Source organism: Microtus ochrogaster, chromosome 24 (assembly GCF_000317375.1).
Source record: "Microtus ochrogaster isolate Prairie Vole_2 chromosome 24, MicOch1.0, whole genome shotgun sequence".
NCBI classification, from domain to species: domain Eukaryota; kingdom Metazoa; phylum Chordata; class Mammalia; order Rodentia; family Cricetidae; genus Microtus; species Microtus ochrogaster.
The window spans coordinates 19907224-19923417 of NC_022024.1; the positions used below are offsets into that span (position 1 = coordinate 19907224).

At 39.1% G+C, this 16194-nt stretch overlaps 1 protein-coding gene across 1 annotated transcript in view; it reads left to right on the plus strand.

Annotated features, from left to right (window-relative positions):
- The window catches only part of Tmtc2 (transmembrane and tetratricopeptide repeat containing 2), a 382576-nt gene that overhangs the window by 235197 nt on the left and 131185 nt on the right, over positions 1-16194 (plus strand). Inside the window, exons 5-7 of the mRNA XM_005358105.3 lie at positions 5326-5411; positions 5866-6050; positions 7176-7254. Coding sequence (XP_005358162.1) covers positions 5326-5411; positions 5866-6050; positions 7176-7254 — 350 coding nt within the window. The remainder of the gene's footprint in view (positions 1-5325; positions 5412-5865; positions 6051-7175; positions 7255-16194) is intronic.

The following is a 16194-nucleotide window of genomic DNA, read 5'->3' on the forward strand; positions in this document are numbered from 1 at the left end:
TGTGTGTGTGTGTGTGTGTGTGTGTGTGTGTGTGTGTGTGTGTGTGTGTGTGTGTACATACCTGTGTCTGTGCATCTCTCTACATGGCTGTATGTAAAGTAATTTTCTAGAATTTATGTGTTACCACTAGTAGCTCAAATGTTTACGTGTGTTTTCTTTGACTGGAACAGAGAATTGTTCTTTTTCCTTCTCCAGGCTGGATAATTCATTGCTGGCCTTAGTTTGAGTGACAGTCCTAAGAGCATGGAAGAATGTGAGACATGAGAGAAGTAAAATATTCCTTATATATGCCATACTTCACAGTCCACCCATAAATATATAAAAATGATCTTTCTTTCTGCCATTTCAAAAATATAATTTTATAAATTCTTTTCAGTCAAAATGGTATTTTAATTTTGTGTTATTACATATAGAATGTCCATTCACTTGCTCTCACGACAGCTTTGCACTTATTGTATAAAACTATTTCTGACTATATACTTGCATGATTGTATATTAAAATATGTTCTTCTTTTTAATATATTTAGAAGCTAGAAGAGTTTATTGTCATGGCCAGTATGTAAACATGTCATGTCACCAATTTGAACAGCCATGGAAAAGCCTTTGGTGTGAATATTTAAGTATTATTCAAGTCTTAAATTTCTGACTGCTAGGCTTGCATTTTGATGTACTTGTCTGTATATGGTCAGTTCTTTGTGTGTTACTTTATTAATGTCTTCTTATGTTGCTGGGTGGGGTGGTGCTCTCAGGGAGCAGAGGCAGGAAGATCTCTGAGAGTTCAAGGCCAGTCTGGTCAACATGTGAGCTCCAAGGCAGTCAGAGATGCATGGTGAGACCCTGTCTCAGATAGATAGAATGATAATTATATAGATATAGTTGATAGATAGATATTTGATATAGATAGATAGAAAGATAGAAAGATAGAAAGATAGATAGATAGATAGATAGATAGATAGATAGATAGATAGATAGGCAGGCAGACAGATTACTTAACATGTACGTACTAATATGTAAGCTGCTTGACATGCTGTAAATGCTGAGTGAGTGCAGCTACTCTTATCATTGTAACTGATGCACCATAAGAGATTTCTGTGTCTTCACTATGCTTTTAGAAAAGTCAACTGCAGGTTTTGTTAATGTGGCTTGGTATTAACCATGTTTTAGGATGGATCTAGAATCAGTATAGAATTCCAAGATGAGACATTCCTTTTCATTGTTTTAAAACAAGCTAGAGTTACACAAACTTTGAGGTTTAGAACAAAGCAGTAGGTAGTCTACGTGTATCTAGAACTGAGTATCTTCTTTATCTTTATCAAGAACACTCCCTCTGAAACTCATGACCTCTTTAATTATTATTGACACATTATTATTTAATTATTATAGAAGCACACTTTTATGTAATATAACCTACTGAGTCCATCAGTGTTGATACATTGTACGTGTGCTTAAGAATGTCCCGTTGGAGGTGATGGAGAAGACTGAATTTCCTTCTTAGCAGCAGCTGTCTATAGTTATTTGTCGAGGCATGGGTTCTTGTGAGATTTCCTCCATTCACACTGGAATGTTAATTGATTCTGACATTGTGCTAGACTTATTTAGGGCCTAGTCCTGTTGGGATTTCATGGGTGCAGCTTGCTTGTCATAGCTAGAAAACACTGTCTTGTAGAAGGTACCCTCCCCAACTCTTGCTATCTTTCCACTCTATCTTCCTCCATATTCCTCCATGAATCGGACATGTTTCAGTTGGGCTTGGGAACCCTACCCCCCACCCACTCAATTGTCTTCTGTGCTGTCACCAATTTTCGATTTATGTAATGGTCTCCCTCTTCTACAAAAAGGAAACTTCTTTGACAAGGGTGAGAGATACACTTATGTGCAGGTATAAGAATAAATATGTAGAATACTATTAAGATTTTATTTGTTAAGGACTATGACAGAGCCGGGTCTTCTTTAGGTTCCATAGTCTCACCACCCAAAAGAAATGGCCTTGTTTTATAGTAGTAGACTTGAATTCCTTCCTATTGAGGAGGCTTTAAGGTTAATTAAATGACTTTTGGTAATTCCCAGGATATAAGTGCACTCTTTAGGATCTGACACTCTGACGGTGATCATTGTCATGGTTCTCGGGCTTTATAGCTTGGTAAGACTATTAACTGCATTTCTCCCTGGGCATGCTGCTGGTTTGACATGTGTTGTTTTGTTTCATGTAGCACAGACTCTCCTCAGATTCCATATACAGCCCAGGAAGACGCTAATCTCTTGATCCTTCTACCTCTCTCTCTAAAGTGCCAGGATTGTAGTAGAAGGAGAGGAGCCCCTTGATTGTCCCGGCTAGCATAACTCCCGAAATAACCAAACAGATATTTATTAAATTACTGCCTGGCCCATTAGCTCTAACCTCTTATTGGCTAACTCTCACATCTTGATTAACCCATTTCTATTGAATCTGTGTATCACCATGTGACTGTGGCTTACCAGCAAGATTCTAACCTACGTCCATCTCAGGCCGGAGATTCATGGTGTCTGCCTGACTCTGCTCTCCTTCCCAGCATCCAGTTCTGTCTTTCCCACCTACCCAAGTTTCTAAGTTTCTTACCTAAGGCCAAGACAGTCTCTTTATTTAACCAATGAAAGCAATACAAATACAGAAGGACCTCTTACACCACCAGGATTAAATGTGCCTACCACTCTCTGCATCTTTGAGCATGGAATTCCTTATCAGAGAAACAGTATCCAATTCTGCCTTTGCTCGTTTTTAACTAAAAACCCCAGTTAGTTTGTTAATTCTTAGACTCTTATTTCTTCCTGTGTAACATCAGGCTGATGACAATATTCTTACTCTGTTTGTGTGCGTGTGTGCACACTATGTGTGTTCAACACAATGTCACTTGCATGTGTGCCTGCTTTTTGCCCACTCTTGGATTAGGGCATGTTATCAGATTCCCTCAAATGTCGTCGTTTTTGCCATTTGTTTTCCTTCTTGTTACTGTGGAACACTGTGTGCATCTGAATCTTGCTTCTTTTCTGTAGCATACACAGCAAGGTAAAGTGATCAGGGAGATCCTTATCCCTTGCTAATCAGTCAAGGCTATCTTACTTGAACTCACTCATTAGTACCTTTACGACACAGGGCAGGATCCTTAAGGTTTTATTATCACACTGCATGCTCTTCTCTGCTCTGTGTGTATTTTATGAATTGCAAAGTGACAGAATATAATGTGTAATGTGTCAGCATAGCTGATCCCAAGAGGCCAAGGACATCAGTCTCCAGACATATCAGCATTAGGTCCCAGTCAGATCCATGCACATCCCCAACCCGTTCACTCCCATCTATCCGAATAGCATATTTGCCCTGTAGAAATGTAATTATGCAGAGACCAATTAGTGGGCTCTTTCAGTTACTTGCAGGCTAGAGAAGATAAAGAGGGTTCTGACAGAGCTATAAAGATGCGCCTTCAGGGACAAGCGAAGAGCCATAGCATATGAGAGTCAGTGGCTCTGGAGAGGGCACAGAGCATGTAACTATCACCATGAAAAGCATAAGGGTTCAGGCATGACAGTCAGCTTTCTGGTTTCAGCAGCTGATCCTGATGCCATCAATCTAAGCAGAGGTTTGTTTGTTTGTTTGTTTTTCATTTATCTGACTTCAGGTTTAGTTTTGCACAGGCGCTACTGCTCCTTTTCTTTTTCAGATGACTTTGGAAATTCCAGCTAGGTCTCAGATGGCTCAGTCATCCGATAGACACATCTGGAGTCAGGAAAGTAATCCTGATTTTAGTGGTGAAGGCAGTGTGTTTCCATGCAAGACACAGGGCCACATGGTGATGTACAGACCGCGTATGAAGAGCGGAGGCAGAAACAACCGTGAACACCACCTTCCCATAAGGCAGAGTGAAGAAGTAGCCAGGGTTTTCATTCTGTACAGGATGATCTCACAAATGGAAGAAGGCTAAACATGATACCAAATCTAAGGGAAGATGGAATCGAAGAAGGAAGATAAAGTCAGCAATTTTGATAGCAATAGTTGAGTGGGCAAGTTACCTATGTAGACACTCCACGTGGTGAAACATGGAGCCATAACTTAGCATAGCGTACATGACATAGCATGGGGAGAACAGCCTTGTATTTGTTCATTTATTTGATTGTCAAATAACTAATCTCTTCAGAATGTAATCTAGGAGATCGGCCTTAGCAATTTATTAGGCAGTGGAAGGCAGTTAACTCCTCCCACAGGGTCCCTTCCTTAAGGGTCTTATCACCTGCCAGCAGGGCTCCATTGAGAGTCCCTGATTCTTAAACGTGAGCTTTTGGCAGACACTCAGCCATTCCGAACCCTAGCAGTACTCAACAAACGCATGTTTTGACAATAGCTTTTTCTTTTCTCAGAGCTCTATTTTACTCCTCTTTCAATAGCAAGGAAGCTGCCAAGTTGAGTCTGCAGTTGGCATCGTCACAGCCGCCCTTGGCCTACTAGATGTATCTTATGTCTGTAAGATACTGTTTACAAGAGAATGGGCCCAGAGCAAGGTCCTTTGGGACACCTTCTAATTAGTTCAGTTTCCTGACATCTTATTTTCATAGAAATGGTAATACTTAATTTTCATTGATGTCATAAGGGCGGGGATTTTCATGGCTTGGTTAATCCATGTGGGTACTATTTAAGGAGCCTCATAGAGAGGTCCCTAAAGTCTGAGGGTCTGGAGAAGGAGATGTGTTTCTGCCTGGTAGACTGGAATTTGCAGAGTATTCTAAAAGGCACATTTATTTGACCAAAGCCAAGCAGCATAGAAATATACGGCCTTCACTTCTTCCCTTTGTTTCTTTGCTCCATCTGGATCTGCCTTTGCCATTGAGACAGACTGCTTTTAGCCTTTTTGCCTTTGGGAGCATTGTGAACAAATATCACCCAAGCAACAACTGGCAAGGGAGGCATCTCATGTTTTCATATATTTATCCCTGCCTTCCCCAGGTTTCCCTGGTAAAATGAGGAGGACATGTGTGTGTTCCCAACAGAAATCCAGGTGGCTGACAATTCAAGCGGGAGGGAAAGAAGTCTGGCGAAGGGAACATTTATTGGTTACAGAAGTCCGTTAAAAAAAATCCTTCTTAATACTTTTCTCATGGAGCCAGGGTCTATGGATACCTGTGTAGGATTTTTCCTCCTGAGAGATCATTTCCTTCCATTAGAATTTAGTTTTATGGTACCAGGTCAGCATTTTTATTGGGCCTGTTGACCATTTTTGCCATTGGAATATAGAATGAAAATGTGTGGGTTTTCTGTCTCGTGATTCGGCTCCTCTCAGTGTCTCTGTTCTCCCCATGCAGAGGGTTGCTGCTCCAGGAGAACAGCAGGTTGACAGAAGCTTTGCATTATTACAAACTGGCCGTCGGGAGCAGGCCGACCCTGGCTTGTAAGTAGTACTACCGCTTTGGAGTCTTTCAAATACTGCCTTTCATTGGTAATAATTACCTCTGTACTGTTGAAGCCTTTCATAAGAAAGCAGCTAGCTGTGGTATTCATATTCCTAAATATTTGTTAATATTAGCAATTCTCTTTCTCTGAATTTCATTCTTCAATGCCATTTCCAGTTTTTCCTTAGTACTTTGATAGTTCAGTCTTTTATTTAACTAGATTTTGAGCTCAAAAATCTGTGGTATTCAGCTGAATGAAAAAAATAATTATGTTTTTAGAAATACTTGGGGGTTATTACCACCATTATTGATCCTGTGCTTGTTCTGCACACATTTAATAATTTTTATTTTTCGATAAATAAGAAATATCCCTTGGAACAGAGATGAAGCCAATACTCCTTTTATCCACGGTGCGTAGTGCCTCAACTTTCTGCTCCTGGTTCCTCCTTGCAGCTGCGTATTTAAACACGGGCATTATTCTGATGAACCAAGGGAAGACAGAAGAAGCCCGGCGAACATTCCTCAAGTGTTCCGAGATTCCAGATGAAAACCTGAAGGACCCTCATGCACATAAGAGCTCTGTGACCAGCTGCCTGTACAACTTGGGGAAACTCTACCATGAGCAAGGACACTATGAGGTCTGTCCACCACTCCCTGCCCTCCTGCTCAGAGATCTAATCTCCTACCTTCTTCCTGGGGCCACTACAGTCTTTTGAAAAGCTAATCTGTTCATATTCCTGTGTATGTTGGAGGGTGTAGTGACTGTTAGCGCACACACGTAGTCCACAATTAGGATCTAAGGTATGGTTTCTAGAATCCTTACCATTTTGCTCCGTGTTTGATATTTTTATGAAAGGGTATTGTTAGTCCTCTGAATATTAAGAATGTAACTTGATCTCAAGGTTACCTAATTTTCTTAATTCTTTTAAAAATAGTCGAATAAAAATAATGTGGTTTTGACGGTGGAGGAAGTCGCTAAGCAAGCTGCTACTTAGTAGACTTGATGACCGCGCCCCTATCCTCTTTACTCAACGAAACCATGTCTGTATGACATCCTTCTCCCTTAAACTGTCCTTTCTCATGACATGCCCACATCCCACCGACACACTCTTATACATCTTAAGGCTGCGCTATGAGCTGGGCAGTGGTGATGTAAACCCAGCACTGGAGAAACAGAGCCAGGTTGACTCTGAGTTCGAGGCCAGGTTGGTCTACAAAGAGAGCTCCAGAGCTTTATACAAAAAGACAAAACAAAAAAGAAATCCCTAAGACTTCCTCCTATTGCAGTGTGAGGAAGAAGAGGAAGAAAACGCGCTTTTAGAACAGTTTCATTTAACAGCGTCAGTGAATGCTGTCAGGAGGGAGATCTATTTGCTTGCTGGCGCTTTACTTCTACCCCACGGGTTGCTTGAGTTAGAGCATAGACTCAGGATGATGACTGATGAGTAACGTCCAAGTGCGAATGTTTTTAGCTCTTCTTAGTGAGTAACCTGTGAGAGTTGGAAATTTTATATTAAAAGAGCATTGCCCACTTTCAGTTCCTTGTTAAGCTAAATTTTTCTGTGACATTCCTCACTGGGCTGTTTTCCGCTCATGAAATTAAGGCAGCGTGATATCAAAGGACAGCTCAATTATTTCCCTCCAGTGAACCGTTCGGAAGCAGAAATGGGTAGTTTTAACTTGGGAGACGCGTCATTACGTTACTCTCAATGCCTATCCCTGTTCTCTAATAATGATTTATCTTTTTCTGTTTCTTAAATTAGGATGCCCTGAGTGTATATAAGGAAGCAATTCAGAAAATGCCAAGGCAGTTTGCCCCCCAGAGCTTATATAACATGATGGGTAAGTACCACTCTACGTTTTAATTGGCGTCGGGGGGGTTGCGGAGAAGGAAGAACCCCGTGTTTACGTGCAGTGGGCTCCTACTATCTTCTTAGTAATCACAGAGCAATGCTTACACTGTGTGCTGTCCAGAACCCTCCTGACAAGAGCAAAGAGATGAACGAATACAGCACGTCAACACATTTGTCAAATTTCATAGCTTTTACAAGGGAGTCTCAATGCCATTTGGGTACCAAGTACTATTGAACCTCTAAGGAATGAGAAAACAATATATTGTATTTGTTATATGTGTAATTTTGGTTATATTTAGGTATATATATATATATATATATATATATATATATATATAGTATGTATTTACTTAAGTGAATTTCCCAGATTTATAATAATTTTTAGCATGTTATTCTCTTTATCAGAACATTCTCAGTACTCAGCCTGTAGTGATGTGGAGATGCCAGAGACTTGGTGCTTTTAAAACTGAGAATATTTGAGTCAACATGTGTTGCTTTTATGGATGAGGCTTTGGGTCCCTGTAGTGTTTTTTTTTTCTTTTTCAGAGTAATATTTGAGACTAGAATGAGACTGTGAACATGGTAAATATGCTACTTTAATTGTTTATCTTCCCGTGTTGAGTAATCTCTACCAATCAGAATGTATATAAATCTAGGTTATAGATTTCCACCCCCCTGGGGGTTCAAGAGGTGAAGGATGGGAAATCCTAACGAAGCTCTTATCACCTGTGATTAATCTGTTCCTGCTCAGGAAATTGTTGTCATAGCTATTTGATGGTAGACATAACTATTACCCATTAGGCATGAGACTCTTTGGAAAACCGCCAATGTAGTCTGAATGCCCTGTTGATGGGTTCACACGACTCTTTCCAGGAATTGGGGATGGGAAGGCCTGCTCCTGCCCTCCAATCAATTCCCTTTTCCACAAAGCAGAAATCGCAAACTCAGACCCGCCATTCATTAAATCTGATTAAGTCCTTTGATATTGCAAGACCTCCCTCATATAGATGAAATAGCCAGGATTAGGCTGTGTGACCTACAGGCTTGCATTCATTGTAAGTCATATGATTTGAGAAATTTAATACTAGCTGCTTGGTTGTGCATTCACACAAAACCACAAGTGCTCTGTGACTTGAACATGTGTATCTGCCACAAAACAAAACAACAACAAAACAATGACAGCCGCAAAACCTCATATTTTTTCCTTACATGACAGGAGGTGTAGACATGGTTCAGATATGGGATGAGGCACAGTATAGCTTTCAATAACCCAAAAAGAGAATCTAATCTGACTCAGAAGAGGTTGATAATGCCATTCATGTCTCTGGGAGGTGCACCTCCAGCTGGCCTACCCAGCATTAAAGTGATTGAACGCCCACATCAAAGAGGACACTGGATAGTTCTTTTTCTTCTTTGATATAATTCCTCCATGGTAAAGATTAGCTTCATTAAATATATTTTTGCCTTCAAGCTTTTACTGGATTAAAACTGTGTCTTTTACTTTTAATAGTTTTACCATCTGTCCACATGAATGAAATATATACAGGAATATCACATGTGCCTAGGCTGGGTGGTTTCATTAAACCTTTCCATTTTAATGCTGGGTATTTTTCATAGCAAAATAAATACTAAAAGGACTGCTTTCTCTACCTTTATCTGAAGAGGCAGTGATTTTTCTTTGATTTTATTCATAACTTTAGCTTCCAGTTTTTAATCAATTGTCAAATAAGATATCTTTGCTGAAATTAGGTTTAGGTTTTGAGTTCCTTGGTGACAAACTGCATGTGGTCTCTTTATTGCTAATGGGAAATGCAAGTATCCTCAACAGTTAGTGATTTCAGAAAATTCATTCAATTATTTTATGTAAATAAATTGGATTGAGAATTGAGCTGGTACCTTGGGATCTGCCCTCTTTAGGTTGCACGATCACCGAGCTCACACAAGCAGAAGACAACTGTGTCCCCGGAGCCATTATCTGGTTCTTTGTGTTATTTTCCATTATGGAACGAGAGAGTCTCTTTGCTTAGATTCTGAAAAATCTCCCTGACAGTTTTCTAGGGAGAGGACCCTAATATAATTTCCAATAGCAGATTCTCTCTGTAATTATGGTGGCTGCCTTCTGTTTGATTTTATGGGAAGATCTGTCAGCTGGTCAGGTTTTAGAGTTTCGCCTGTTCGGGAAACTGTAATTTTCTCAGAGAGCGAATTCACCTCCTAATCAAATGGGTTAAATCCCCCGAGTGTTTGCTTTAACTCCTAATACATTTTGATTAGCCTCCATTTGACAAGGAAAAAAATGGCCTGGGAGATAAGCTGCTCTATCAGTTCATCAGTTTCATTAGGCTGTCAGCATGTGCTGATTATCCTATCAAGTTTATCAACAGCCTTGCCTGTGTTTTCTAATTCACACATTTACATATTATTAGTGCCCTTTAGGGATCAGTGATGGATTATAATGTCTGGCTAGATTCAGCCAGCAAGTATTCATTTTTTTACAGGCCTCATTCACTTAGCCCTTCAGGGCCACTACCCCTAAGCCCTTGTGCTTGTGTATGTGTGTGTGCATGTGTGTGTGTGTTTCTTTACTTTAGAATGTAGGGGAGCTAATAGAGTGCATGTAAAAATACAAATATTGTTGTAATAAATTCACTGAAGCTCCTTTGAAAAAATTCTAACTAGCCCTGTAGATTTTTTTCTTTCTTTTGATCATTTTAGGACTGTGTGCCGCATGCCATTTCGCTTGCTCTGAACACCAGATGGGCATATTTTTCCCACTTTCATTGTAATTCAAAGCAGGGTTGATTAATTTGTTTCCCAACTTCAGGTCATCCTATTTTAAGACTCCTTATTTAGTTTTACCGTCATCATTCATATGTAAGCACACAATTAATCTAAAATAAATTCTTATTATTCACTTTGATTCCCTAAGACCAAGGTGTGGTAATAACTAGTAGGAGAATGTCTTCTTTGAAAAATTAGGTGGACTGGAAACATTCGGAAATATACCAAACAGATACTACATATCACTTTGCAAATGAAAGTTAAAATTTTTATTAAATGAATAATGTGTGTATGTGAACTCATAAAATGTTAACAGATCGGGTCATGAGGTAGTTGTTGTGCGATTTTAATTTTGTGAGACTTATTTGACTCTTGAGATAAGCTATTGGTTTAGATGGCAGTTCAAATGTATAGGATAGGCTATGAAATCAGAGAGCCTGGGTTCATATTGATAATTTTTAGGAATGTGTGCCTGACAAGATACTTCATTAGACAGTGTTTGCGTTCTTGTTTGTAAGCTAGCTGTGATAGTAGCATCCATTTGAAAATTGATCAAAATAATGAATATAAATATTGGTGACTTGGTACACACTTTATAAACTGGCCTTCTGTTGAAACTCCCATCATTTCTATAGAGCTCCTATCTCCAAGAGTGAATGGTTGTATTTATTGTCAGGTCTTTTTCTACTTAGTTGAGTAACTATTACACCACAGATAGGATTATTGACATAGTGGAGAGTTTGAAACCATTAAAGTTCAAGATAAGAAAATTCAAGTGACTGTAGCATTTTCTTTGCAGGCCCATGTCCCCATTTTTGTCATCAACCATAGTCAAAATCCTCCCTTTACTATTGTCTATAATAATTGAAAGTAAAACAGCACAACTATCAATTCCAGTTGATTTAATTCTATCTCTCTAAAACAGCACAATTTTTGCTGGGCGGTGGTGACACACACCTTTAATCCCAACACTCAGGAGGCAAAGACAGGTGGATCTCTGTGAGTTCCAGGCCAGCCTAGTCTATATAGGAGCTAGGCTCCAGGACAGACTCCAAAGCTACAGAGAAACCCTGTCTGAAAAACAAACAAACAAACAAACAGCACAAATATTAATTCCAGTTGATTTAATTCTATCTCTCTATTTTTTTGTTATGATGTGTTTTCCCTTTACTCTTAATAAAAATTATCTGTTATTCTGGCACTAGTATAGGTATTTATTGGGTCTCCATCCTTTCTTTTATCTCTGAAGCATTAGGTAACTACCAGTAGCATGGAATATCTGTGGTAAAAGACTTATGTCTTTAAAGTTCCAATAACAGAATCTGCTTTATTTTCCAAAATATGAAATTAACTCCCAAAGAACCAAGTTCACTTGTTGCGATTGCAGTTTACATTGGAGGCAGAAGCAGAGTTTTTTAATTTAAATTCAGAGCCTTTCTGTGTACCCAGTTGGTGTCATTGAAACTAACTCACCCTTTCCTTTATGAGATCCCCTTGCCCCCATCGCCCTAATTCTAGAATTATAACTATGCTTTTAAAAACAAGTAAAAATTTCTTGAGTTCTTTATATATTTTGGAGATCAATCCAATGTACTCACTCATAAGTGGATACTAGCTATAAACAAAGGATATTGAGCCTCTAGTTCATGATCCTAGGGAAGCTAAGTAATAAGGTGAACCCTAAGAAAAACATATATAGCTCCTCCTGGAAAGCGGAAATAGACAAGGTTGCCTGACAAAATGGGAAGCATAGGGGTGAGGGGAGAAGAGAGGAAGAAAGGAGAAGAGGAGAGGGGAAGGGGAGGGGTGAGGAAAACTTGAGGGAATGGGATAGTGGAGAAGGAGGAAGGACAGAGATGAGAGCAAGGAAAGAGATCTCTTGATTGAGGGAGCCATTAGAGGGTTAGAAAGAAACCTGGCTTTAGAGAAATTCCGAGGAATCCACAAGGATGACCCCAGGTAAAACCCTGAGCAATAGAAGAGAGGGTGCCCGATCTTGGCTTGCCCTGTAGACAGACAGATAAATATCTTAAATATCACCATAAAACCTTCATCCAGCAACTGATAGAAACAGAGACAGAGACCCACACTGGAGCACTGGACTGAGCTCCCAAAGTCTAGTTGAAGAGTGGGGAGAATGAGAACATGAGCAAAGAGGTCAAGATCATGATGGGGACACCCACTGAAACAGTTTACTTGAGCTAATGGGAGCTCACCAACTCCAGCCAGACTGGGAAGGAAAAAGCATCAGACCAAACCAGTCCCTCTGAATGTGGTTGACAGTTGTATGGCTGGGGCAGACTGGGGCGAGGGGGGGGGCACTGGCAGTGGCACCAGGATTTATCCCCACTGCATGTACTGGTTTCTTGGGAACCTATTCTCTTTGGATGATACGTTGCTCAGCCTATATTTAGTAGGGAGCTCCTTGGACCTTCCCCAAAGCAATGTGCTTTACCCTTTCTGAGGATTGGATGGGGGGGGGGATGGAAAAGTATGTGCAGGGAATGGGAGAAGGGGAGGGAGTGGGAACGTGGATTGGTATGCATAATGAAAAAAGATAGTTTGTTTTATTTTTTTAAAAAGAATAAAAATTAAAAAATTAAAAAAAAACAAGCAAAAATGAAAACACTTAGCTGTAAAGGATATGACACCTACCTACTTGTGGTTAATAGCTGCTGCATTAAATATGCAACATGTAAAGATGTCAGTGCAGAATACTTGTGAACACCTCCTATCTCCTCTTCATCCCCGGACCTCTGCAGTCCCCTTATCTCTGCTCAGGAGTGCAACTCTGAAGGATTAGAGAAAGCTCCATTAGCTTGTAACTTGCTATTGTTTTTCTATCAGTTTGAGCTCTTTCAATCCCAGAGGTCATTTTAAGCCTATTTACAATCGAAAATAAAATTACTGTGCATTCTCAATGCAAAGTAATTGTTTAGTTAATTATACAAGTGATTTAGTCCATTTCATTTTGGTAATACAGCTTGGAGTAAGAGAGACGGAGGCTCACAATCTAATCCGTGCAGTCTGTAATCACTGTTTGAATAATTAGGATCACTTAAAACACCTCTTTACTGTGCTGTGCTGGCCGGAACAAATAGAATAAATAAGAACAACTCAGCTTAGACTCCCCAGTGTGGTCGTGGAATCACTATTGCTGTACACGCTCACAATTTCCAACCCTCGAAGCAAGCATCTTAGTAATATGTCGTGTACATTTATCACCAAGGAGAAACTGCCTGCCTTTGTCCATCAATTTCCCGCTCATGCCTTCTTTGTTCCTTTCTTTCCGGTTAGGCATCAGTTTTGTCAATAATGTTTAGAACATCTTCTGTTGTTTCCCAGTTTTATTTCTTTTATATACACACATCTTTCTTTTACATCTCAGATGCATAGAACATTTTTTTTAACCTTAGGCCTTGTGTAACAAATCTCTGGCAGAAAGGAAACTTTTGATTTAATTTTCCATGTCTAACGTTGCCCTTTAGATGCTTTAGATATGAAAGCTGCATCTCCAAATGTATTGGAGTATTCACAGAGAGTAGAAGAATTGACAGTGAATTGAAAATACAGTTAATTTATTAGAGAAATTTGGGGTACAAGGTAACTTGTAGAATGAAAGAGTTAAGTGTCGTAATAGCTCTTAGTGACCATTAGGCTATTATTTGCATAAAAACCCCAAAATTCTCAAAAAGAGGATCATTTACACCTGTTCGTGATGGACGGCAAACATTACTCATAATTTCCTGAAGTGTGTAAATTATATGCTGAGTTCATTTGGTAAAATTTCGATAAAAGTTCATTTTCCACTTAGTCTTCAGTACTGTCTATTTTTAGCTTCATTAAAAAAAAATCATGGGTTGTAATCTAACTCTTCCTCTCTCTCCTCTTTGCTTATCTCTTTCCTCCTTGCCCTGTCTCTCTGGCACCCTACCGTGTTGCAGAAGGCATTCAGAGAATATGCAGATTGATGTTTTCTTAGAATGCTTTGCATGTTTCATCGTCCATGATGGGTTTTTCCAAAGAGGATGGCTCCCCGCATGGTGGGCCCAGGGAATGTGAGGGGCTGCTTTTCAGCTGTAGGAGATGTGAATTGTCCATTTTCCTAGTGGTAGCATTAACACACCAGCGTGGGACAACTTCTCTTGTCACCTGTTTTCCCATCTGTAATTCTGCAGATTTTTCTCATGATTGACTCCATGGGCACTCTTGAGATCTGTACGTCAGTCCTCAATATTTAATCATAATTAGATAATATATAATTGGATTACATATTAATCTCTACAACTCCCTAAATAATATTCTAGTTTCTAAGATAAATAAAGGCAAGTGTAGGTTTGAAAGACATGTATAATTTCCTCAGGAAGTTAGTCAGCAAGATAGGAGAAATCATAAACTTATGGCTGTGTATCAATACGATAAATTGACAAAATTTATGAGCACAAAACTACAGACGTTCATTTCTCATTTTACTGCAGGAGTCTAAGTTCTACTTTTTTATTTTCTTCTTGACATAACATCCACATCGTGCACTGAGGTTTCAACCCTCAATTTTGCTAGGCATTATCCTGTACACTACAAAGGGCAGCATCCAGTTCAGCTGCATTAAATAGGCAATATATTTTGTTTAAAGTTTCAATTAAACACAGAACAGCAAGATATATAGTCCCTTTGGGGAGTCTGAACACTTGAATGTCAATAGTGTGTCTGTTTAAGGATCTCGCTTAGGTCTCAATCTCACTTGCTTTCCTGGAAATATGATATGAGACAGTTGATTATATTTCATTGCTATTAAAACCACAGAAGCCCACCTGTTACATTAATTCATCCTTTTGCCAGTTTGTGGTAAAGGAAAAGAATGAGGCTCATTTTTTTTAATTTTAAAGTCAAATTATAAGGAAATGAATATACTTAATACCTAATTATAGTCTTTGGAGTCTCTGATTTCCAAAAAAAAAAAATTACAAAGTGTTCTGTTTGCAAAAATCAGTTTTTTGATGTTTCAATTGAAGTAAATGAGGAAGAAGTATATTTTTAAATCTTTTTCTGGATAACAGCCATAGGGTGAATCTTTTACCCAGTGGTAAGTACAGGTTGGACTGCATTTTAAAGTTGAAGCTCTATTTTAACTGCAAAATTCATTATATTTTCAAAATCTGACATTTTAAAAGATGCAGAGTTTGATGTCACTTTTCTAGATAAACACAGTGTATAGAATGGATTTTTCTGTGTGAAAAGATACTCTCTTGAAAACTCAGGACAAATAAATGAAAAATTATTGTTCAGGCATTTAGAATAGGTAACTGCCAAGACAGAAATATGGGGTACCTCTCCTCACCTAGAAGAGTCTATCAAAAGTAGAGCAAACATTTTAGTCAGTTGTGTGTGACTATAGAGCTTCAGAAAAAAAAAACCCATAGATCTAAGGGAAGTTATTCTTATGCTGAAATTTGGTGAAACTAGGAAAATCATACAGAAATGGGATCGGACAGATAGACCTTATGCAGTGGTTAATCATTGAAGAAAGCCCATTGGCTTAAGATAAGGGTTATATTCTTCTTGAGGTTTATTTTTGTTGTTGTTTGTTTGTTTGTTTGTACAATTCCTTCCATTTATTTGGTGCAGGTAGGCATCTTATGCAGTGAGGGTCTTTAGGGATCACAGGAGAATAGAGAGATTGGCTTTGCCAAACTTATCTTGCACTTGCCTCTGGGAAGAAGCTCTCTTCACTTTATGAGCCATGTTAGGGAAGAGGAATGCCAGCTTTTCTGTGACTTAGGGAGCCAGAGGCAGAGGCGAGTTCTCTGGAGAAAGTCAGGAAGATGATGCTTCCAAGGTCTACTCACTCTCTCCTGTGAAAACTTCAACACACAGAAGGCTCAACGGTAGCAATAGAACTGTGGGTCAAAATAAAATACATTGCCAATTCTCTGTAGGCCATGTGTGCATTCATGTCTGGTTTTCCAAATAGGTTGAAAAAAGTTTTTCCTTACATAAAAATATCATTGAACTTTCCCAGTGATCTTTTGTTTGTTTGTTTATAATTTTATCTACATGGATAGAAACCATTGCCTTATTCACAACAAATAAAGACAGCAAATAGAATGCGTAGTTTTTATTCCAGACAATAAGTGGTTACAAACACATT